The sequence below is a fragment of the Argentina silus genome (assembly GCF_951799395.1).
Source record: "Argentina silus genome assembly, chromosome: 10".
NCBI classification, from domain to species: domain Eukaryota; kingdom Metazoa; phylum Chordata; class Actinopteri; order Argentiniformes; family Argentinidae; genus Argentina; species Argentina silus.
This window is the reverse complement of record NC_139664.1, coordinates 1,229,044-1,251,953: the sequence shown is the minus strand read 5'-3', so window position 1 is coordinate 1,251,953 and position 22,910 is coordinate 1,229,044. Positions and strand designations below refer to the sequence as shown.

Genomic DNA, 22,910 nt, shown 5'->3' with positions numbered 1-22,910 from the left:
CAACTTAGTGTCGTCATGGCGATTGTGGAACACAGGAAGCACTTACAACTTGACTTTATTGTTCAACCAATAAACAGCAACCATCGACTGAACGCAAACCAATGAGATTCAACCCTGCAGTGTAAAGTTAGTGTTTCCGGTCATGAGTGTCACAACAAGTCTTTGATGCTTTTGAGGCGACAAAACTCTGACGTCTGTGGATGCGTTTCAACTCTAAATGAAACATCGGAGCGTGAACGCTGTTGGAGGATTGATCCTAGCTGGCATACGGGTCCAGCCACCAGGCCACCAGTGTAGGGAGAAATCAGGCACAAGGACATGCTTCAGACCAACGTATCCTCTGCTGGATGACAGAGACACCAAGCCCACCGTTTGATCTGCTGGTCACACAAGTATGGAGCAGCATGGCCAAAACGAGCAGAGACAAACAGACAGAGAGGAGAAATCTGCTTCTTCAGAGGAGGCAGAAGTCAAGCAAACTTCAAGGAATGTATTGAGATCTCTGTTGGTTGGGAGGCCAAGAGAGAAAGGGTTCCATCTAGTCAAAACCACTAGCAGATGTGCTGTCTGGTAGTAGTAGTAGTAGTAGTGTTGGTCTGAATGAGATTGCATTGTTATAGCAAAAGCACCTATAAAGCATGATTCAAAGCAAACCCCTCACTACCTGAGGGAAGAATCTGCAGAACATTCAAAGAGCTGTGCCATTGAAGTGGCTGGACGAGACCATGTCCCAGGACGCTGTCAGAATGTTGGGGGTGAGGCGGTACTAGTCCCAGGACGCTGTCAGAATGTTGGGGGTGAGGCGGTACTAGTCCCAGGACGCTGTCAGAATGTTGGGGGTTAGGCGGTACTCGTCCCAGGACGCTGTCAGAATGTTGGGGGTGAGGCGGTACTAGTCCCAGGACGCTGTCAGAATGTTGGGGGTGAGGCGGTACTAGTCCCAGGACGCTGTCAGAATGTTGGGGGTGAGGCGGTACTAGTCCCACCGTTGTTAGAAGTCACCCGCCCACACCCACGTCTAATGCTACACGTTTACCATTGTAAATAATGGCAAATTAGTCATAATCCCTGTTTTTAATAAATCGCACAAACAAAAACAGGTTAAAACATCTCCAGTTGATTGTCAACCACATCCAAGATCATTTCCCCAAAGAGGGAAGATAAAAAGCAGGAAGATTTAAATAAAACAATGGATCTATGGATGTCTACACACACACACACACACCTCCACTTGAGGAATTCTTGACACACAGTGTTCACAAACAAAAACACATCCTCATAAAATATTTATAAATATAAAATACAGCTAAAAGAAACCAGGCTTATGTGTAGGAGCAGTTCTTTGACTGCTAAGTTCTTTCCCTTAGACTGAAAAACATGACTTGACTTTATGGCTGAGGATGTCTTCCAGAGTCATACCAGAGAGCTGGAGGTTCTCTCTGTCCAATCCACCCCGCAGCCTCAGAGGGCTCTGATTGGGTTACTCGGGCGTGAGAGTTCTGAGTGCTACTGCTGGGGGTTCCTGGGTAATGTAGTCTTCACCCAGGTCAGGGGCTGCAGGGGTTACTGGGTAATGCAGTTCTCTCCCATGTCCTGGGCGTAGCGGTCGGAGACGGTGGTGCGGAGCTCCTCAACGTCCCTGCGGAGCTGCTGGGCTTCAGTCAGCTTCCTCTGTAGAACCTCCGGACTCAGCCAATCCTCCACCGGCTGGGTTACAGGAGGGGGGGCTGAGGAGGGGACACACTGTTATTATCCTGTACACACAGACACACGACACAGACACGCGCGCGTCCCAGCCCTGACCCAGAGAGAGGAGGGGAGGGGAGGTCTGGTCTTACATGTGATGCCGAGGAGCAGGGAGAGGTTGGGGTCGCGGCCCTGGGCCCGCTGGGTCAGGACGTTACAGAGGGATCGGAGGTCCCCCAGACACGACGCCATCTCCCCGTGGAGCCGCTGGGTGAGGCGGGCCCCCGCAGGCTGCAGGGCGGAGGAGGCCCGGTCCTTGGGGTCTCCCAGGCGCTCCTGCAGGGTCATATTCTGATCCATCAGTTCCTGGTTCTGAACCGACAACTGAAAGAAAGACGGACGGACGGACAGACAGACAGGCAGGCAGAGAGTCAGAGGGAGGGAAAGAAACGTCATGGGAATCAGTGTTGTAAACTACCTGCATGTGTTATCCTCTGGGATTTGTCAATCAACCAACAAGTCATGAATAAAGCTGACAGGGGTAATGGAGGTTTTTGAGATTGACCCAGTGTTAATGTTGTTGTTGTTGTCATGGTCGTCCCTCTCACCTCCTTCATGGCCGTACGCAGCTGTAGCAGCACCTCCTCTTTAGAACACACCTCCTCTCTCAGAGCGAGGGAGGTGCTCTCCTCCTGAGACACCTGCTCCTCCACCTTCTACACACACACAGGTCACAGATTGTCAGCATAGGCTGCATTAGAGATTATGTGTGTGTGTGTGTGTGTGTGTGTGGCGGGGGGGGGAGCGTACCCTGATCTGAGAGCCCAGCTGCTCCATCATCCTCAGCTGCTTCTCAATGACCTGGAGAACAACAGAGGAACACACACGTCACACACACTTTCACTGTGTCTCTCTCTCTCTCACACACACACACACACACACACCTTCACTCTGTCTCACACTCACACTGTTCTAAAGAGGTTCTTCATTAGAAGGTTCTAAATGGAAACCCAAAAAGGTGAGGGGGGGCGGGGGGAGACCGGGGAGGACAGGGAGAAGACAGAGGGGGACAGGGGGAGGACAGAGGGGGAGGGGAGGACGGGGAGGACAGAGGGGGAGGGGACAGACCTTCTTGAGTCTCTGCTGCTCGTCCCTCAGACAGCTGTTCTCTCCTCTGAGCGTCTCCATGTCCAGCGAGGGCAGCCTGGCCCCGTCCTCCAGCCCCTCCTGCACCCGCTCCTGCAGGCTGACACACACACACACACACACACACACACACTTATGAGTGGGTCAGGACACGTTAGAGTGAGTGTGCAGGCAGTTGTGAGTGTGTGTGAGTGTTAGTGTGTGTGTGTGTACCTGGTGACGGTGGTGAGGAGCTCCCTCTCCCGGCGCCTCTGCTCCTCCAGGTGTGTGTCTTTCTCCCGGGTGTGTGAGCGCGCCTCCTCCAGACACACCTCCAGCTCCCTGACCCGCCCCTGCAGCTGGGCCGACCGCTGCTCCACCTCTGAGAGCTGTCACACACACACACACACACAGTTAGCATAACACAGAATAATTTTGATTTAGAGACGATGTTTGTTAGAAGTATCCCCCTGAGCTGTTACTCATGATCTGTTTACTCCAGCAGTCCTACACACACACACACACACACACACACACACACACACACACACACACACACACACACACACACACACACAGGAGGACAGAGGAGGACAGGGGGAGGAGGACAGAGGAGGGGAGGAGGACAGGGGGAGGAGGACAGAGGAGGGGCACCTGTCTGCTCTGGCCCTGGTAGTCCTCCATGGTGGGCAGGTCAGCCAGGTAGCGCTCCAGGGTCTCAATGCGCTGCTGCTTCTCTCTGTTCTGCTCCGACTCCTTCTGACACTTCTTCTTCAGGCTGTTGATGTGCTTGTCCCGACTACGGATCTACACACACACACACACACACACACACACACACACACACACACACACACACACACGTTAAGTTAACAGTTATACTTCTGACAACTTACATCCACAAAGCAGCATGCGTCTGTCGTCTGAAATCATGAAATGAACAAAAAGAAAACACATTTCACCGAGCCAATCAGACGGTGATTCTACCGCGAGCACACGGCTTCAACCTATCAGAGCCTCTCAGATCGAGACAAGGTGCCCAGGCATGAACAGGGGGAACACGGCGGTGGCAGTCCATGTTCCTCTCCTCTCCTCCTGTTTCCTCCTCTCCTCTGCTCTCCCTCTCCTCCTGTTTCCTCCTCTCCTCTGCTCTCCCTCTCCTCCTGTTTCCTCCTCTCCTCTCCTCCTGTTTCTCCCTCTCCTCCTCTCCTCTCCCTCTCCTCCTGTTTCCTCCTCTCCTCTCCCTCTCCTCCCCTCTCCCCCTGTTTCCTCCTCTCCCTCTCCTCCTGTTCCTCTCCTCTCCTCTGCTCTCCCTCTCCTCCTGTTTCTCCCTCTCCTCTCCTCCTGTTTCCTCCTCTCCCTCTCCTCTCCTCCTGTTTCCCCCTCTCCTCATCCTCTCCTCCTGTTTCCTCCTCTCCTCTCCTCCTGTTTCCTCCTCTCCTCTCCCTCTCCTCCTGTTTCCCCCTCTCCTCTCCTCCTGTTTCCTCCTCTCCTCTCCCTCTCCTCCTGTTTCTCCCTCTCCTCACCCTCTCCTCCTGTTTCTCCCTCTCCTCTCCCTCTCCTCCTGTTTCTCCCTCTCCTCTCCTCACCCTCTCCTCACCCTCTCCTCCTGTTTCTCCCTCTCCTCTCCCTCTCCTCCTGTTTCTCCCTCTCCTCTCCCTCTCCTCCTGTTTCTCCCTCTCCTCTCCCTCTCCTCCTGTTTCTCCCTCTCCTCTCCCTCTCCTCCTGTTTCTCCCTCTCCTCTCCCTCTCCTCCTGTTTCTCCCTCTCCTCTCCTCACCCTCTCCTCCTGTTTCTTCATCTCCTCTCCGTGCCTCTCGCCGGCCTCCCTCAGCGCGTCCGTCAGGCGGCGCGACTCCGTCTCCACGGCGCCCAGCCGGCGCTCTGCCTCGGCCTTCTCCTGGACCACGCAGTCGCTGCGCTCGGCGAACTGGGCCCTGAGGAACGCATTCTCCCTCTGGGCCTCCTGGAGACGCACGGGGTGGGGGTCAGGACACACACACACACGGGGTCAGGGTCAGGACACACATGGGGTCAGGGTCAGGACACACACGGGGTCAGGACACACACGGGGTCAGGGTCAGGACACACACGGGGTCAGGGTCAGGACACACACGGGGTCAGGACACACACAGGGTCAGGGTCAGGACACACACGGGGTCAGGGGTCAGGGTCAGGACACACACGGGGTCAGGGGTCAGGACACACAAATGCGAAGTAGGTTTGTTGTCAAGTGTCAGTCCGTATGTTTGTGTGGATGTACATATATTCGGCTCAGTGTGTGTGTGTGTGCGCCTCTTTTTAATTCTGAATGTGTGTGTGTATGGATGGATCTTGGCTCATTCAGACAGTGAGTATGTGTGTGTGTGGCTCACCTGCAGCCTGAGCAGACAGACGTCTCCGTAGGGAGCTCCTCGGCCCAGCAGCGCCCCGTGGACCTGCAGCTCCGTCTCTCTCAGCCTCTGTTCCAGCAGGGACATCTGCTGCTTCTGTCTGTCAGACCAAGACACACACACCAGTAAACACACACACAGTTAAATACACCCCCCCACACACACAGTTAAATATCTAACACCCACCCACACGTGTACCTCTCTATGATGAGCTCCTTCTCCTTCAGCATGCCCTCGTTGGCCTTGACCACCGCATCCCACTTACTGGCCTCTGGGGGCAGGGCCGGGGGGTAGAGGGGCTGGTACTGGGACACGCCTACCCCAGCTGTCATCAACTACACACACACACACACACGTTAACTCAACGGCAGAGAAGATGCATCTCATAGAAAGCACTGCATCTGGAGGCTGAACGCTCTCCATCTCCCTCCTCCCCTCCTCCCCCCAGACAAGTGTGTTTAGGGTCTGCGTGTTTCAGGGTCAGGGTCTGTGTGGGTCAGGGTCTGCGTGGGTCAGGGTCAGGGTCTGTGTGGTTCAGGGTCAGGGTCTGCGTGGGTCAGGGTCAGGGTCTGCGTGGGTCAGGGTCAGGGTCTGCGTGGGTCAGGGTCAGGGTCTGCGTGGGTCAGGGTCTGCGTGGGTCAGGGTCTGCGTGGGTCAGGGTCTGTGTGGTTCAGGGTCAGGGTCTGCATGGGTCAGGGTCAGGGTCTGCGTGGGTCAGGGTCAGTGTGTTTCAGGGTCAGTGTGTTTCAGGGTCAGCGTGTTCCTCCACAGCTCACTGCTCACCTGCATCTGCTCCACCTGCATGCGTAGACTCTCCAGCTGCTCCCTCTGCTGCTGCTGCTGCTGCCAGGTGGGCATGTCGCTGCCCCTGTCTTGCAGCAAGACCTCATACCCCCCTCCTTTACCCCCCAGCAGAGCCTGCTGTGTCTGCAGGCCCAGGGAGCCAGGGTACACCCCCCCAGGCCCGGCCCCGGCCATCCCAGGCAGGCCTGACCTCTGGCCGTAAGGGTCCGGACCTCCAGGGACCCCTGGCCGGGCCTCCGGCAGGGCCTTGTAGGAATGCTCCATGGCGGCTCTGTACGCCTCCGCGGAGGTACCACAGTCCGGGCCCGCCGGGGTCTCCCCCAGGCCCGTCATCTGCAGCCGCAGGCGGACCTCTGGGCAGAACCCCGCCAGAAGTGCCGACTGGTTCAGCGTGGGCTCCACCGCGGGGGTGTCGAACCGGTGGAGGTCGTCCAGGCGGGAGTGGTCCCCCGAGGGGAAGAGCGAGTGGTCCAGTCCGTTCACCAGGCTGCGGTAGCGGGCCAGACAGTCGGGTTTGGCGCCCCCATGGTCCAGGCCACCACCACCACCAACACCACCACCCTGGGCTTCCAGGTTGGGGGAGGAGGCTGATTTGGAGAGGGACGAGGAGGAGGTCTTGGAGCTGGCGCCGCTGGAGGTCCTGGAGCCGGAGGAGGGCCTGTTGTGGGCCTCGGCTGAAGCCTGGGACTCGTCTGTGGCGCGGGGCTGGGGCTTGGAGGCCGGGGCTCCGGCCGTGGAGGGCATGACATGGGCAGTGGGGATGGGGATCTGGCTGCGGATGGGCTGGAAGGACGGGCTGCTGCTGGAGCTGCAGAAGTCTACAGGGAGGAGGAGAGAGACAAGACATTCGGTACGTGTGGACTGGAACCAACAGCAGAATTCGATGAGTAATATCAAAGTGTGTCTCGTTCACTAGTTCGTAGTGTACTGTTACCAATGGACCAGGGGCCTTCATTCTCAGCACCACAAGAGGTCCTCTGTGGCTCAGTTGGTTTGAGCACGGCGCTAACAATGCTTAGGTTGTGGGTTTCATTCCTGCTGGGACCATATATACTGAAATGTATGCACTCACTGCAATGTAAGTCGCTTTGGATAAAAGCATCAGCTAAATGGCGTATATTACAGGAGAAACAGCATGGTGGCGTGCATGTTAATCTACTACTAACTCTACTAACTCGGTTATCTGTCAAGTGACACCAACACAGACTAGCATGTTAGCCATTAGCCTGGCTACTGTAGTACTACTGACAAGAGTCTCGACTACGCATTAGTCGACCAAAACTGTTTGAAGGTGTGTGTGTGTCTTGTTAAAGCGGTGAGTGTGGTGTTTATGTTGTGTAGGCTCCTCACTGGGCGAGGTCAGGTCAGGTCAGGTCAGATCTTTATCTTATGAGCTCTTATTCCCTGTCAACTATGAAACCGTTCATTCTTTCACAGACACCAACCGAACAGCCACTGTAACCTGCTTACCACCTCCAAGGACAGACAGGCCATCACCTGAACCCATGTCGGCATGGGTTCAAATCCGGCCCATGCCCTGCTGACATACCCTCTCCTCCGTACTCCCTGTCTTTCTCTACTGTCTGTCCAATAAAAACTCCAAACAATAACCTTTACAAACAACAACAGAGAAACAGGGGAGACGAAGCCCTCTTCAACTCCATGCCCTATTTGACTACTTTTAATTCCGCCTAAAAACCAGACACAAACTAAACTGCTTATAAACATTAGAAATATGATAATCGGATGCAAAAGCAGGATGCCATTTGATAAGTGACACCTTGAAGTTGTGTGTGGATACGCTCAGCAGATCCTAGTTCAGAACAACCTACTACACAAGGCGAGGAGACAAAAGCAACCGATAATCCAATTGATAATCAAATTAAAGCAGAATTATTATCGGCCCGTGGAGCTCAAAAGCAGCACCAACCTGAGAAAACCGGCTGTGAGGGGCCTGCAGTCAGAGGCCTGGCAGTGACAGCCCCTCCAGAAGCTGGGAGACAAACGTGTGATTAGCTGCTGCGTGTTCTAACAGCCCAGCCGCTGAGGTGAGCCGCGGCTTCGCCGTGATTCACACAGATGACGCCAAATTCCTTCCTCTGCATTTCTGAGCAGCACAGAGAGAACAGAGTGAACTCCTGAGGTCGTGGCAGAGAGACGCGTAGCAACGCACTGCAGGCCCTGTGTGTGTGTGTGTGTGTGTGTGTGTGTGTGTATCCCAGGGAGCGTTGTCCTAGAGAATGACCAACCAAAGCAGCCCTGTACCAAGCTCTCTCTCTCTCTCTCTCTCTCTCACACACAGGAAAGGTTAGGGGTATTTATAGCCCCCAGTTCTCCAGTTACAGAGTGAACTGCGTGGGCCTTCTTATTTAAGCACCTATTCCTCCCCCCTCACGTCATACGCGTATTGACCCAAAAGCTAGTCTTAAAAATCAACGGCGGGGGGGGAGACAAACATCCATCGTCATCCAGAGCCTTGACGGTGCTCAGCAACTGCGCTGAAAAATAACAATTAGCGAAGGTACAAACGGGAGGGAAGAAGCAGCAGCAGCACAGAGGGAGTGGAACCCCGTGTTCAGACACAGAGGGAGTGGAACCCCGTGTTCAGACACAGAGGGAGTGGAACCCCGTGTTCAGACACAGAGGGAGTGGAACCCCGTGTTCAGACACAGAGGGAGTGGAACCCCGTGTTCAGACACAGAGGGAGTGGAACCCCGTGTTCAGACACAGAGGGAGTGGAACCCCGTGTTCAGACACAGAGGGAGTGGAACCCCGTGTTCAGACACAGAGGGAGTGGAACCCCGTGTTCAGACACAGAGGGAGTGGAACCCCGTGTTCAGACACAGAGGGAGTGGAACCCCGTGTTCAGACACAGAGGGAGTGGAACCCCGTGTTCAGACACAGAGGGAGTGGAACCCCGTGTTCAGACACAGAGGGAGTGGAACCCCGTGTTCAGACACAGAGGGAGTGGAACCCCGTGTTCAGACACAGAGGGAGTGGAACCCCGTGTTCAGACAGAGAGGGAGTGGAACCCCGTGTTCAGACACAGAGGGAGTGGAACCCCGTGTTCAGACACAGAGGGAGTGGAACCCCGTGTTCAGACACAGAGGGAGTGGAACCCCGTGTTCAGACACAGAGGGAGTGGAACCCCGTGTTCAGACAGAGAGGGAGTGGAACCCCGTGTTCAGACAGAGAGGGAGTGGAACCCCGTGTTCAGACACAGAGGGAGTGGAACCCCGTGTTCAGACACAGAGGGAGTGGAACCCCGTGTTCAGACACAGAGGGAGTGGAACCCCGTGTTCAGACACAGAGGGGCCCTCGGGCTAGCCTCTATTCATGGTCCGGATAGGACAGGTTCAAACCGCTCTCCGCTCGGGAGAAAACTATTTGGAATCAACGCTAACGTTGGAGGTATTCCTTTAGTCTTTTCAAGCGCGTTCGACGGGTGTTAGCGGAGCTGGGATGTTTTCTTATGTTTCAGTATTTTGTACTGAAGTCTAGAGTTGTGGTGACTGTATCCAAAACAATGCATCGGTATCTTGTATCACTCCTCGTAATGTTATTAAGGACCGTCATGTGAGGCATGCTGAAAGAGCTGCCCCCCCCCCGACCCCACCCCCCAACAAAACAACACATCAGCTCCTTCTGAGAAATGAGGAACAAGACAAGACCGACCATTGAACTCTGACCCCACACTGCTGACTCTTGACCTCTGACACTACACATAGCAGAGCTCCCAGCTCTCTTTTATTGGTTGAGAGCAGCGGCGGCGGTGGGAGCATTGAAGGAGTCAGGACTCATGTTGCTAAGCGCTCTTATCAGCCGCAGCGGCGGTACAGCGTTGTGCCAGCAGCATCGGCGAAGCTTGTCTGACAGTTGGGCCTCGTTAGGACAGAGCCTGGTTAAACACTATTCTTGACAGTTGGGCCTTGTTAGGACAGAGCCTGGTTAAACACTATTCTTTTGGGACATTTTAGCCTTCAACTGTCAGTTGGATTCAGACATTGCTATAGCATGACATCAAGGGCTTTCAAAGGCGTTACAAAACGATTCCACTTTCCCAAAAAGGATTAACAAATATTGACGACATACAAACTCACATGAGCGCGCACAGACACACACACGGACACACACACAGTCTCACCTTCAACAGAGCACAGAGAGGATACATCCATCTCCAAGTCCACTTCCCAATGGTGTTCTCATGTAAAGCCCCAGCCGGAGTGCAGCTAATCTACCCTGCATTACATGTAACTAGCCCAGAGGGCCAAGGGTTACCGGTTTCCATTTAGCCATCCAATCCTTTTTGCCCCCTCCCTGTCCCTCCCCTTCCCCCAATTAGGCTCACCACTAGTGGGGTGAAACAGTGCCTAGGGGGGAGTGGGTAGGGGTCATTTTTGGCTGGGAATATAATCTACCCCTGCAAATCTCCTGAGCATCCAAGGATCATGAGCACATCTCCCGACCTGGCCTATAAATAGTCTGAGCTCAACAACACAGAGGATGCTATCCTGTCCTCCCTGCTAAAGATAACAGAGAAGTCTTATTTAAAGTTGATGGAGGGAGAGAGAGAGAGAGAGAGAGAGAGAGAGAGAGAGAGAGATCAACAGGGGAGTCTTGCTTAACACGCCTGTGTGAGAGCGGGGGTAATGCAGGGGTCGGAGCGCTGGGGGGCGGGGAGTAGTTCTCACCTTCCGTGCCGTCAGAAGAGGTGGCGCCGAGTCCCGTGTCCCCGCTGTCCACTGTCCCTGGACGACGGCCAAAGCGGCTCTGGAACTTCTCTGACACGGCTGGCGTCTGCCACTCCATGTCAGGATAGCCGGCTGGAAGAGAAGCATGAATGGGAGACGTGAGAGGCAGTCTGATCAACGTCCACAAGGTGACACTCTAACTCACTCTCTCTCTCTCTCTCTCTCTCTCACACACACACACACACACTCCTGACTCTCGCAATGTGTGTGGGGCTTTGTGGAGGCTTGTGGAGGTGGAGGCTTACCTGAGAGCTTGGCCTCCAGGAACCTGTGTGAGGTGGTCATTCCACTCACCTTCACCTGAGAGAGTGAGAGAGAGAGAGAGAGAGAGAGAGAGATCAGGGAAGTCTTTAAGCAGCAGGGACAAGTTGAACAGACGTTTCCAGTCCTGGATCAATGTGATGTGCAGAGCAATAACAAGCAACTAAAGGAACACAACAACAGTATGTTCCTTTCTGTCCTTGACACACACACAGTTACATAATTATCACCAGTCATGCCAATTGCTCAGAGGCTATAGTGCTGCAACACAGCAACAGACGAGCATCGGGAGAGTATTTCGGGGGGCATTTCTCTGGGCGGACAGACTGACAGTGCTGGCAAGAACACACACACTCCCTGTCCTGTCCTGACATTACATAACGGAACATAACACCATGGAGGGGTTTAACGAGGGGGCGAGTGGAGGTCTGACCAACCACTGTCATGAATAGCCCAGAGGGGAAGGTATCAGACACTCAGTCAACATCACCTGGGGGGTCCATGTTGTGGACCAGTTACGAAACAGATGGAGTTGTGCCAACGAACTAGAAAGCCAGAACTAAATCATATTTTTCTCGAATAAAAAAAATAAGTTAACTTACATTTAGGGCCGTTATCTGATGTAGCTTGGCTACCACTGGCACTGCAAGTACCTAGGTGGACAGCTAGCCTGTGTTTGAAGCCTGTGTTACTGAGTCAGCTCAGTGCGGACTGAAGAGAAGTGATCAGGCGCTGTTTGACCCTCTCCTCCTCCTTCAACAAGGCCGCGTCTTCTGGGTCGTCTGGCAAGCAAGTCACCCAGACCGCAAACAGCCTCGCTGGCCAAGCGATACCAAGGGAGGAATTGTATTGTTCTAAACTTTCAAGTAGTAATGAGACGCAGCTATATAATCACCAGACGTACTGGCTACAGTTTTGGTTCAAACTTAGGCTAACGTTAGCCTAAACACAACGGAGTCGGACACAACAGTGTGGGCTGAGCTGACTGGCCCGAAAGCTAATTGCCTAGTTCGCTAGGCTGCTACACAGAACCATAAACAGACGGTCATTTCTTGCCGTAACCATAGATACTCACAGTATTAAACCTACCGTTCAATGCAAAAGTGAATATATCAATTTCAGTGCGGATGCCGAAATCGGGTTTAGCACATGTCAGGGGCAGCTAATTTGTGTTGCCTTGAAGAAGAGGTTGATGCCAGCTGCTGAGGACCGGACCACAGATTAGCCAACCGTCTCTGATTTCGACTCAAGCTGTTAGCTGTTAGCTGTTAGCAGCCTCAGGCTAGTCCCGCCCAGTTCAAACCAGGCAGGGGAACATGGGAACACACGCTGTACGCGGACCTTTATTCTGAAATACAGGTTTGTAGACGAGCGCTTTTATTTGGAAGTTTCCACCCAAGCGGAAGAAACACCGACCTGTCGTCCTCATATCAATAAATATGGCAGCAAACGAGGGCACGGAGCCTGTCCAAGTTGAGATTGCTAAATCAAAAGGTCAAGGTGAAGCCTACGACAAGAAATGCATATTCTGTAAAATTGTCAATAAGGAGATGGGCACCGAGCTACTTCTTGTTGTAAGTACGACAAGATAACAGCTAGCTGTCAACCCGGCTAACTAACTAGCTCTACTAGCTGTCAACCCGGCTAACTAACTAGCTCTACTAGCTGTCAACCCGGCTAACTAACTAGCTCTGCTAGCTGTCAAACCGGCTAACTAACTAGCTCTGCTAGCTGTCAACCCGGCTAACTAACTAGCTCTACTAGCTGTCAACCCGGCTAACTAACTAGCTCTACTAGCTGTCAAACCGGCTAACTAACTAGCTCTAGCTGTCACAACAAGAAGCAGCGATGATGATGATGATGATGATGATGATGATGATGACAGCTCAGAGTTAGAGGCCCACTGTTGTTTTGGCGAACCCATTATTATCACATCTGCTCCACGGTTCTGTATGGGAGAACATTAACAGCTCTGATCACAGAGGACAGTGTACATGGTGTCATGGTGTACATGGTGTCATGGTGGTCGGCTTCACTCCCTCCGTTTGTCCGGTTGTTCTAGGACGAGGAGACCTCCTGCTTCAGGGACGTCAGGCCCGGAGCCCCCCACCACTACCTGGTCGTCCCCACCAAACACGTGGGGAACTGTAAATCGCTCCGTAAAGAGCACGTCCCTCTGGGTATGTTGGCATGTGTTTTGCATTTTGCGTTATTTTCCATGGAAGGTGCCATATTAAGTGACGGTTCGTTTTTAGACATAATTAGAATAATAACACCTTTTGCCTATACTTTTGTGGTCTGTATAATAATAATAATAATATTGCATTTATTTTGTATATCGTTTTTGTCAGTACTCAAAGACACTACATTCCATGGAGAGAACAAGAATAGATAGACAAATAAAAGCACAGTCAGTAAAAAAACAAAACTAAAACTGGTTAAAGATTAAAGCAAGTTTAAAAAGCTGGGTTTTGAGGCATCGTTTGTCCTGTGTGTCAGTGGAGCGGATGGTGCAGACGGGCCTGGAGATCCTGCAGAAGAACGGTGTCACCGACCTCAGCGACGTCAGGTCCGTCTTACGACACTCTCCATTCACTCATTGAACTGAAGTGTGTATATATGTGTTTTAATATCTAAAAGTATTCGGTGTGTTACTAAGCTACTTGAAATTAAAAGAAAGGTTTCAATTTGGTCCAATTATAATTAGTGTGCTAGTGTTACAAAGTAAGAAATGTCTTTATTGCGTTGAGTGACTTTCACCCAAATGATTAGTTCTTGGCAGAGTTTCCCCTCAGATTGTGTCTTAGGTGGGACATCTATTGAATTCTCTGTAAGCCTCAACGTTTTAGACGGGTCATTACAGTTCCAGGCAGGGAACTATTCAATGGTCGGGGAAACGCTGGTCCTGCTGTTATTGCTGTGTTATGACTGACATCTACTGGGGTAATGTGGTACTGCAGATCCGTGGTTAGGCTACATCCTGGTCCTTTCCGTCCTCCAGTCAAGTTTAATTTTCCATTTTGATGGAGATCCTGTACAGACTGCGGTTGTACCGTCCATGAAGACATCACTGTGTTGTGTGCCTTCCCAGTATTGTCTCCAGAATCAGAGAAGAGAAAAAGAAAGCCCTCTGCGTCTCTCTCGTCAGTCCGTCGTCAATATGGCCACTGTTCCACTACAGCAACAACACTCAAAAAAGCCTCTGTGATGCAGCAGTGTTCACTATATTTGTTGGAAAATATGTTTGTTTTTCTCAACTGTGTTTTATTATGTTGTTTTTGTGTGTGTGTGTGTGTGTGATGTAAGGTTGGGAAACTGTGTATGAGGGGGTTCCCTTGTAAAAGAGACCCTGGTCTCAACGGGAGTCCCTGCTAAAATAAAGGTTCAATAAAATACGAATCATTGTGTGTTGATCATGCTGGATACAACAGCGCCATACACAGATACTGCACACATGTGATGGGCGGGTTTCAGACATGGTCGTGGATGACCCAAGCTCCTACCTTTAAGCCAACCTCAAGGGGGCGACACTTGATTGGTTGAGCTCCCAGGCAGGGCAACCTCATCATGAGTGTTTTTAAAGCTAGTTCATAACATTTGTCATTTTATTGGATAGACACAGTGAAGGTAGACAGGGTCTGTCAGCAGGATTCAAACCCATGCTGACACAGGCATATGTGTGCCCTGTAGGCCATGGTGCTAGACCACTAGACCACCCCAGGCCATGGTGCTAGACCACTAGACCACCCCAGGCCATGGTGCTAGACCACTAGACCACCCCAGGCCATGGTGTTAGACCACTAGACCACCCCAGGCCATGGTGTTAGACCACTAGACCACCCCAGGCCATGGTGCTAGACCACTAGACCACCCCAGGCCATGGTGCTAGACCACTGGACCACCCCAGGCCATGGTGCTAGACCACTAGACCACCCCAGGCCATGGTGCTAGACCACTAGACCACCCCAGGCCATGGTGCTAGACCACTAGACCACCCCAGGCCATGGTGTTAGACCACTAGACCACCCCAGGCCATGGTGTTAGACCACTAGACCACCCCAGGCCATGGTGTTAGACCACTAGACCACCCCAGGCCATGGTGCTAGACCACTAGACCACCCCAGGCCATGGTGTTAGACCACTAGACCACCCCAGGCCATGGTGCTAGACCACTAGACCACCCCAGGCCATGGTGTTAGACCACTAGACCACCCCAGGCCATGGTGCTAGACCACTGGACCACCCCAGGCCATGGTGCTAGACCACTAGACCACCCCAGGCCATGGTGCTAGACCACTAGACCACCCCAGGCCATGGTGCTAGACCACTAGACCACCCCAGGCCATGGTGTTAGACCACTAGACCACCCCAGGCCATGGTGTTAGACCACTAGACCACCCCAGGCCATGGTGTTAGACCACTAGACCACCCCAGGCCATGGTGCTAGACCACTAGACCACCCCAGGCCATGGTGTTAGACCACTAGACCACCCCAGGCCATGGTGCTAGACCACTAGACCACCCCAGGCCATGGTGTTAGACCACTAGACCACCCCAGGCCATGGTGCTAGACCACTAGACCACCCCAGGCCATGGTGTTAGACCACTAGACCACCCCAGGCCATGGTGTTAGACCACTAGACCACCCCAGGCCATGGTGTTAGACCACTAGACCACCCCAGGCCATGGTGTTAGACCACTAGACCACCGCAGGCCATGGTGCTAGACCACTAGACCACCGCAGGCCATGGTGCTAGACCACTAGACCACCCCAGGCCATGGTGCTAGACCACTAGACCACCCCAGGCCATGGTGTTAGACCACTAGACCACCCCAGGCCATGGTGCTAGACCACTAGACCACCCCAGGCCATGGTGCTAGACCACTAGACCACCCCAGGCCATGGTGCTAGACCACTGGACCACCCCAGGCCATGGTGCTAGACCGCTAGACCACCCCAGGCCATGGTGCTAGACCACTAGACCACCCCAGGCCATGGTGCTAGACCACTGGACCACCCCAGGCCATGGTGCTAGACCACTAGACCACCGCAGGCCACATGAGTGTGTGTTTTTAAATCACTACAAATGGATAAGCTAAAACATGGTGTGTGTGTGTGTGTGTGTCTCCAGGTTTGGCTAAAACATTGTGTGTGTGTGTGTGTGTGTGTGTGTGTGTGTGTGTGTGTGTGTGTGTGTGTGTGTGTGTCTCCAGGTTTGGCTTCCACTGGCCCCCGTTCTGCTCCGTCTCTCACCTGCACCTCCACGTGCTGGCGCCCGCCAGTCAGCTGGGCTTCATGTCCCGCCTCTTCTATCGGCTCAACTCCTATTGGTTCATCACGGTAAGCCCCTCCCACATGGCCACTGTCCTTGTGGACATCAATAGTGATTAATGTAATGCACTGTCCCTCCCATAGTGGGCCTAACATGAACAGTAGGCCTATGTCCTCTGTTGTATTCATCAAGACAAGTTAAATCATCTTCCTCTTTAGAGGGGAATTCGGTTGGCTGAAACAGCATCTTCCACTTATAAAAACACAATTAACAACCCCCCCCCCCCCCATTGAGGTACATGAATGATAGTCTTCATGGCTTTGAGTGTCTATTAACTGATTGAATGAAGACTAACTGATTCCCACACTGTGTGTGTGTGTGTGTGTTGTTTTCTGCTGCAGGCAGAACAGCTGATTCAGCATTTGAACACTAAGGGAGAGACCAACTGAGTGGTGGTGATTGTTTTGATCTAGAAAGAGACTGGGTCACCTGACAGGAAGTGAACAGGTCAATGCCTCCGTTGTGGTTGTGTGTGCATGTATGTGAGGGCGCTCACTAGTGCTTAGTGGAGTTGGTACCAAACGATTCAGATGTTGTTTTTAATCTCGCATCAAGCTGAACTGCCTTGAAACAGAAATAAAGCCAAAGTGTATCCCTTGTAGTTTTAAACACTGCTGTGAAATTACCAGTAGATTAGCTTAGTTGTTTTTTTTACCTCAGAAATAGTAGTTAGCTATATGGAATGTTCTTGAATACAGTACTTTTGGGGGGGATTAAGAAGCACTACAAAATCTGTTTGTTTAACTATATCCACCATTTCTGTATTATTATAGATTGTGTAAAGCAGTGGAGGCTGGTGGAGGCAGAAATCGGGGGGGGGGGGGGGGGGGGGGGTACAGGCTCATGATAATGCATGGAATGAAGCGAACAGTATCAAACACAATCCTCTGATTTCTGCCTCCACCAGCCGCCCCTGATGTAAAGGCATTCCTAACCAAGTGGTTGTAACCAGGCAACCAGAGTGTTGAAACTGGGAAGCTGTTGTACCAGGATACTGTCCATCAAGATGACTGTTGTACCAGGATACTGTCCATCAAGATGACTGTTGCATGTGCAGTGTGTCACTGTCAGTGGGGGTGACTGAATGCACACACACACGAGTATGACCTTGTTATTGAGCCCCGGGGTTGACTGAAGAAGTCGATTTGCATGAATGGTAATCAGTGTAATCCAAACCAAGAGAGAGACGCAGCCCTACTGTCGGAGCCTGGCGAGACGTACTGTAGAGTTCGCACGGGGGGGGAGGCTGGTGAAGGCAGAAATTGGGAGGACGGGGTCATTTCAGTGGACGGAACGGAATTCGAAATGCTATCAAACCTGTTTGATACCATTCCAGGCATGATATGAGCCCTTCCCCTGATTTCTACCTCCACCGATTTGCATGACTGGTAGTCAACATGGTTATAACATACTGGACGTTCTCCATAGTGAAAGAAGCAGGGCTGGTAGTCAACATGGTTATAACATACTGGACGTTCTCCATAGTGAAAGAAGCAGGGCTGGTAGTCAACATGGTTATAACATACTGGACGTTCTCCATAGTGAAAGAAGCAGGGCTGGTAGTCAACATGGTTATAACATACTGGACGTTCTCCATAGTGAAAGAAGCAGGGCTGGTAGTCAACATGGTTATAACATACTGGACGTTCTCCATAGTGAAAGAAGCAGGGCTGGTAGTCAACATGGTTATAACATACTGGACGTTCTCCATAGTGAAAGAAGCAGGGCTGGTAGTCAACATGGTTATAACATACTGGACGTTCTCCATAGTGAAAGAAGCAGGGCTGCGGTCCAGCAGTGACCTGGTGAGACGTACTGTATCTCAGTCCTGTGACCATTAACAATTCATCAGGATACATGATACAGTGAAAGGAACTCTGCAACGCTCGTTTCTCCCAACACAATACACTACTGTATACTTACTGTATACTTACTGTATACTTACTGTATACTTACTTGGATACTTGAAAATGAATGTAAGAGAGTCATTCTTGCTCGTCACATAGAATATGAATGAATGTGTGGTGAGTGGACTGTAAGCGTCGCATGACATGAAAGGCTCGTTTATATGTATTCATCAATACAACATGAATTGTTGTAAAATAATCAGGGTCGTGATATGTATGTACATAATTCTTATTCATGCTTGGTTTTAATAAATGTAGTGTCTGATTCTGTGTGTCTGTGTCAGTGTTGTGGATGGGCATCCTGAGAATATGTACCAGTTCTCTACTCTCTTATGAACTTTAATGAAACTTATCAACTGTTATTCCAACTAAATAGGATCCTTCAAAGACTTTTCTTCCTGTGTATGTTTGTGGCGTACCGTACTGATATGAGGTTTGGTGATATGTGGAAATAAGATATTTATTGGAAGACAACAGTGCTTTGTAAACATAAATTGTGTTCAATATATTTCAGTTCATGACATAAATACATACATTTTGAAAAAAAGAAAAAAGAAAAAGAAAAAAAAGTGATGTTTACATTTGACAGTATCTTGCATAGTGTGAATGTGTTGTTGGTGAATGTGCAAATATGTGACTTGTGACGGCCCTTGTAGATTTCACAGTGTGCATTTATAGGAACTATGTATGGACAGTACCAGTCAAAGGTTTGGACACAAACTTGCCAAGAGTCTGCAAAGCTGTCATCAAAGCAGAAGGTGGCTACTTTGAAGAATCTAAAATATAAAACATATTCTGGTTTGTTTAACACTTTTTTGTTTACTACATAATTCCATATGTGTTCCTTTATAGTTTTGATGTCTTCAATATGAATCTATATATGAATATGAAAATAATAAAAATAAAGAAAAACCATTGAATGAGAAGGTGTGTCCAAACCTTTGACTGGTACTGTCTGTGTGTGTGTGCTGTGTACCTCTCTCACACTTCTGAATTCCAAAAAGTGACTCAACTATTTCGGACGACCATTTTAGAACATGACGTGCTGTTCGTGGTGCTGTATCAAACCATGTAGTCAGTCTGCCAGGCTACTCCCAGCCCTGGTCTAGTCCCATCCTTCATCACCTAGTGTCTAGTCTTGTTATCACTCTATTTGAGTTACAGTGTAGCAGAGGGAGCAACACCCATGCAGGCCAACCGGATCAGATTCTTCCTACTTCCTGACAGCACCATGTTACATGTCACGGCCTCGGGTTCCTCTTGGTTACCGTTGCCGAGGGCTCGTTCTCAATGGTTAGAAACTTGATTCCTTGCGTCCTCTCCTCCGTCCTCCATTTGCTTCCTACTCCAAAAAAAAAAAAAAAAAAACTACTGGAGGACAAGCGTCTCGGCTCCTCCCCTGTAGGCTCCTCCCCTCCTCCCCTGTAGATACTCTTCTCTGATGCCTTTTTGAGAAGGGAGTGGAGGAGGAGGCGAGGAATCGAGTTTCTGACCACTGAGAAAGGGGGCCCTAGGCGGGGGGGGGGGGGGTCACTGTAGCAGGGTGATGACCACCCTGTCATCTTGCCCCTGCCACAGCATCTCGCCCTCAAACTGGACCAGTCCCTGTTTCCGGGCGCGCAGCAGGATCCCCACCACCTTGTTGGAGATGTTCTCGTAGTGCTCAAACAGTTTCCCAAACTCCACCGTCGGTTTCCCCTCTTGGGCCGCGCCGATGTCCCTGATGACCTCGCACAGCTCCTCCACCTCCCTGCCGACGCGCGAGTGGGCGTCCCTCCCGCGCTGCTCGGTCAGGGAGCCCTCCAGGGGCCTCCCGTAGCCCACGGACCCCCGCTGGCGCTGCACGGTCAGGGGCGTGTCGCTGCTGAAGGGGTTGTGTTTCTGGTACTCCTGTCGCTCGTTGGACCATTTCTGCCAGTTCTCCTTCAGACCTTTCACGGACACCACACACACTGTTCTGTCATCGCCACACTCCACAGGGGGGACGTCTGTCTGCATGCTGTCTCCCTCCCTCTCCCTCTCTGTCTCTTTGTCTCTCTCTCTCTCTCTCTCTCTTTGTCTCTCTTTCTCTCCCTCCTCTCTCTCTCTGTCTCTCTCTCTCTCTCTTTCTCTCTCTCTCTCTTTCTCTCCCTCCTCTCTCTCTCTCTTCCCCTCCCTCCCTCTCTTTCCCTCTCTCTCTCTCTCTCTCTTCCCCTCCCTCTCTCTCTCTCTCTCTCTCTCCTTCTCTCTCTTCAGTGTCCTGCTGTCGTGTTGCTCAGGTGATCCGTCCCCCTCCAGGCATGGCTCCCTGACTGTGTGGACATGATACACGTTTGAATGAACTCCACGTCTGAACATCAATACATGCACAACTAATGATTTACTGATTATAGTAATTCTGGGTTTTTTCAGACTTTGAAATTGATATAGCCTCCAGGTACCTAAACAATATACTTTTTCCTGATTTCCAATAACACACACTATATGCATAAAAGAAAGGACAACTACATTTCTAAAACCTTAAATGACGATAAGATAAGTAAGGACCATTTAATCATCATCCTGTTACAGATGCCCCGGTAAGGTTGCATCATGAGGCAATGTTCCATGAGGTCCTAGTCTACTTGTTTTACAAATTATTTATAAACATCTTATTCCACTGTCTCTGATAAGGTAAGGGTATTATCTCCAAAAGCCTCGGGCTGTTCCGCGACAACAACGGTCGTAGGATTATAATTCCAGCTGATGAAGGAACAAGTGCAATGCAATGACAGAAGAACGAAGCCAATAAATCCAAGTACCGAGATTTTATTCTTCTGTCGAGCATTACTCATTATAAATAATTGACGATCATCACAATACATTCACGTACCTTACATCTCTGGTGTCACGGACGACCTCACCTCTTCACCCGAGTCAGATTTGACTGTTGGCAACATCGTATCCACGCAACACAACTTTACATTGCTACTGCACTGCTGATACCGATACTTTTCTGACCTCCAGCGAAACACTGATTGACATCCAACGCAGCCAATGACGACCGGGTGATGCTGCAACTACCTGGTGCTGAGCCAATCGTTGCAGAGATGTGACGTGCGCTGCTCTGAATGAAGTAAAGCAGCTTACCTATGGGTTATGTTATTTAGGGAATATTTCATCCTTCGGCGGATCATTCGCAGTCCTGTAAGTGACGTTGTATAGCTTAATGCATATAAAACATTACAAAGCACGTATGTATGCTGCCAGTGGTGTGAAATCCATATATGTGCATTCAACGAATGCAGTTGGTTCCGGTGTTATGAGACCGCTCGTTTACGGAACGACTGGTAGACTGGGTTGGAGACCGAGCGAGTGCGCTTATACAAACCCTCCCCTCGCCGGCAGCATAGACGTTCACTAGCCGAGTGTACGAGCAAGATAGGGCTACTTCATGTGACATACACTCACTGAGCTCTTTATTAGGAACACCTGTACACCTTCTCATGGTGGAGGAACACCTGTACACCTTCTCATGGTGGAGGTGGTGGAATGGTGTGAGGAATGTTTTGTTGGCACACTTTGGGCCCGTTAATACCAATCAATCATCGCTTGAATGCCACAGCCTATTTGAGTATTGTTGCTGACCATATGCATCCCTTCATGGCCACAATTTACGAAGCTTCTAATGGATACTTCCAGCATGCTAATGCACCATGTCACAAAGCAAAAGTCGTCTCAAACTGGTTTCATGAACATGACAATAAGTTCAGTGTTCTTCAGTGGTCTTCCCAGTCACCGGATCTGAATCCAGTAGAACACCTTTGGGATGTGGTAGAACGGGAGATTCACAGCTTGAAAGTGCACCTGAAAAATCTGCAGGAATTGCGTGATGCAATCATGTCATCATGGATCAGAATCTCAAAGATGTTTCCAACATCTTGTGGATTCAATGCCACAAAGAATTTAGGCTGTTTTGAGAGCAAAGGGAGGCCCTACCCAGTATTAGTATAGTGTTCCTAATAAAGTGTTCGGTGAGTGTAGATACAGTTTGGCTACATATCTTCCCACAAAAGTCAACACGAATACAATTAGCGTTCAAAAATATTTGAATCAAACACAAACAGCTGTTTACCAAAACATATTCAAGTTACAGTTATATAATGAATATGGGCTTAAAGTGCAGACTCTCAGCTTTAATTTGAGGGTATTAACATCCATATTGGAGGAAGGGTTTAGGAATTACAACTCTTTAATATGTAGCCCTTTTTCAAGGGACCAAAAGTGATTGGACAATTGACTCAAAAGCTGTTTCATGGACAGGTGTGGGCTATTCCTTTGTTATTTCTTTATCAATTAAGCAGGTAAAATGAGTTGATTCCAAGTGTGGCATTTGCATTTGGAAGCTGTTGCTGTGAACGCACAATATGCGGTCAAAGGAGCTCTCAATGCAAGTGAAACAGGCCAAAAAAAAAAAAAAAAAAAAAAAAATCCATCAGAGAGATAGCGGCAACATTAGGAGTGGCCAAATTTGCTGAAGACAAAACTAAAGGCAGAAAGACCCACAAACAAACAACCACTGAAGACAGCTGCAGTAAAGGCCTGGCAAAGCATCACAAAGGAGGAAACCCAGCATTTGGTGGTGTCCTTGGGTTCGAGACTTCAGGCAGTCATTGCCTGCAAAGGATTCTCG

At 50.7% G+C, this 22,910-nt stretch overlaps 3 protein-coding genes across 4 annotated transcripts; 1 reads left to right on the top strand and 2 right to left on the bottom strand.

The window, feature by feature from the left end:
• Nucleotides 1-109: 109 nt before the first annotated feature.
• On the bottom strand, nucleotides 110-11,052 carry cep85 (centrosomal protein 85). Its single transcript, XM_083678024.1, has 13 exons — nucleotides 11,004-11,052; nucleotides 10,699-10,830; nucleotides 5,987-6,825; nucleotides 5,402-5,538; nucleotides 5,186-5,303; nucleotides 4,591-4,776; nucleotides 3,466-3,618; nucleotides 3,046-3,200; nucleotides 2,815-2,932; nucleotides 2,497-2,547; nucleotides 2,295-2,402; nucleotides 1,839-2,070; nucleotides 110-1,727 (listed from the first exon to the last, which is right to left on the bottom strand). Exons 1-13 carry the CDS (start codon nucleotides 11,041-11,043, stop codon nucleotides 1,564-1,566), a joined length of 2,433 nt encoding a protein of 810 aa, XP_083534150.1. The 5' UTR covers nucleotides 11,044-11,052; the 3' UTR covers nucleotides 110-1,563.
• Nucleotides 11,053-12,424: 1,372 nt separating this feature from the next.
• Nucleotides 12,425-17,179, top strand: hint3 (histidine triad nucleotide binding protein 3). Of its 2 annotated transcripts, XM_083678064.1 has the most exons (5): nucleotides 12,425-12,593; nucleotides 13,082-13,199; nucleotides 13,519-13,588; nucleotides 16,234-16,360; nucleotides 16,694-17,179. In XM_083678064.1, the coding sequence occupies exons 1-5, from the start codon at nucleotides 12,459-12,461 to the stop codon at nucleotides 16,739-16,741; spliced, it is 498 nt and encodes a 165-aa protein (XP_083534190.1). In that variant the 5' UTR covers nucleotides 12,425-12,458; the 3' UTR covers nucleotides 16,742-17,179. The 2 variants fall into 2 exon arrangements, with proteins under 2 accessions (XP_083534190.1, XP_083534189.1); XM_083678063.1 differs by lacking the exons at nucleotides 16,234-16,360; nucleotides 16,694-17,179 and adding an exon at nucleotides 14,111-14,600.
• Nucleotides 17,180-19,789: 2,610 nt separating this feature from the next.
• On the bottom strand, nucleotides 19,790-20,257 carry LOC310810694 (actin-binding Rho-activating protein; the record flags this gene model as incomplete). Its single annotated transcript, XM_083678541.1, has 1 exon — nucleotides 19,790-20,257. The coding sequence occupies one exon, from the start codon at nucleotides 20,255-20,257 to the stop codon at nucleotides 19,790-19,792; it is 468 nt and encodes a 155-aa protein (XP_083534667.1).
• Nucleotides 20,258-22,910: the final 2,653 nt, after the last annotated feature.

Coding starts and splice junctions, on each gene's coding strand:
- cep85 (XM_083678024.1), bottom strand. CDS start 11,043: ATGACCACCTCACACAGGTTCCTGGAGGCCAAGCTCTCAG. Junction 3,619..4,590: donor TGAAGAAACAGGAGGAGAGG/GTGAGGAGAGGA, acceptor GTGTGTGTGTAG/ATCCGTAGTCGGGACAAGCA. Junction 3,201..3,465: donor ACCAGGGCCAGAGCAGACAG/GTGCCCCTCCTC, acceptor TGTGTGTGACAG/CTCTCAGAGGTGGAGCAGCG.
- hint3 (XM_083678063.1), top strand. CDS start 12,459: ATGGCAGCAAACGAGGGCACGGAGCCTGTCCAAGTTGAGATTGCTAAA. Junction 13,200..13,518: donor TAAAGAGCACGTCCCTCTGG/GTATGTTGGCAT, acceptor CCTGTGTGTCAG/TGGAGCGGATGGTGCAGACG. Junction 13,589..14,110: donor ACCGACCTCAGCGACGTCAG/GTCCGTCTTACG, acceptor GTGCCTTCCCAG/TATTGTCTCCAGAATCAGAG.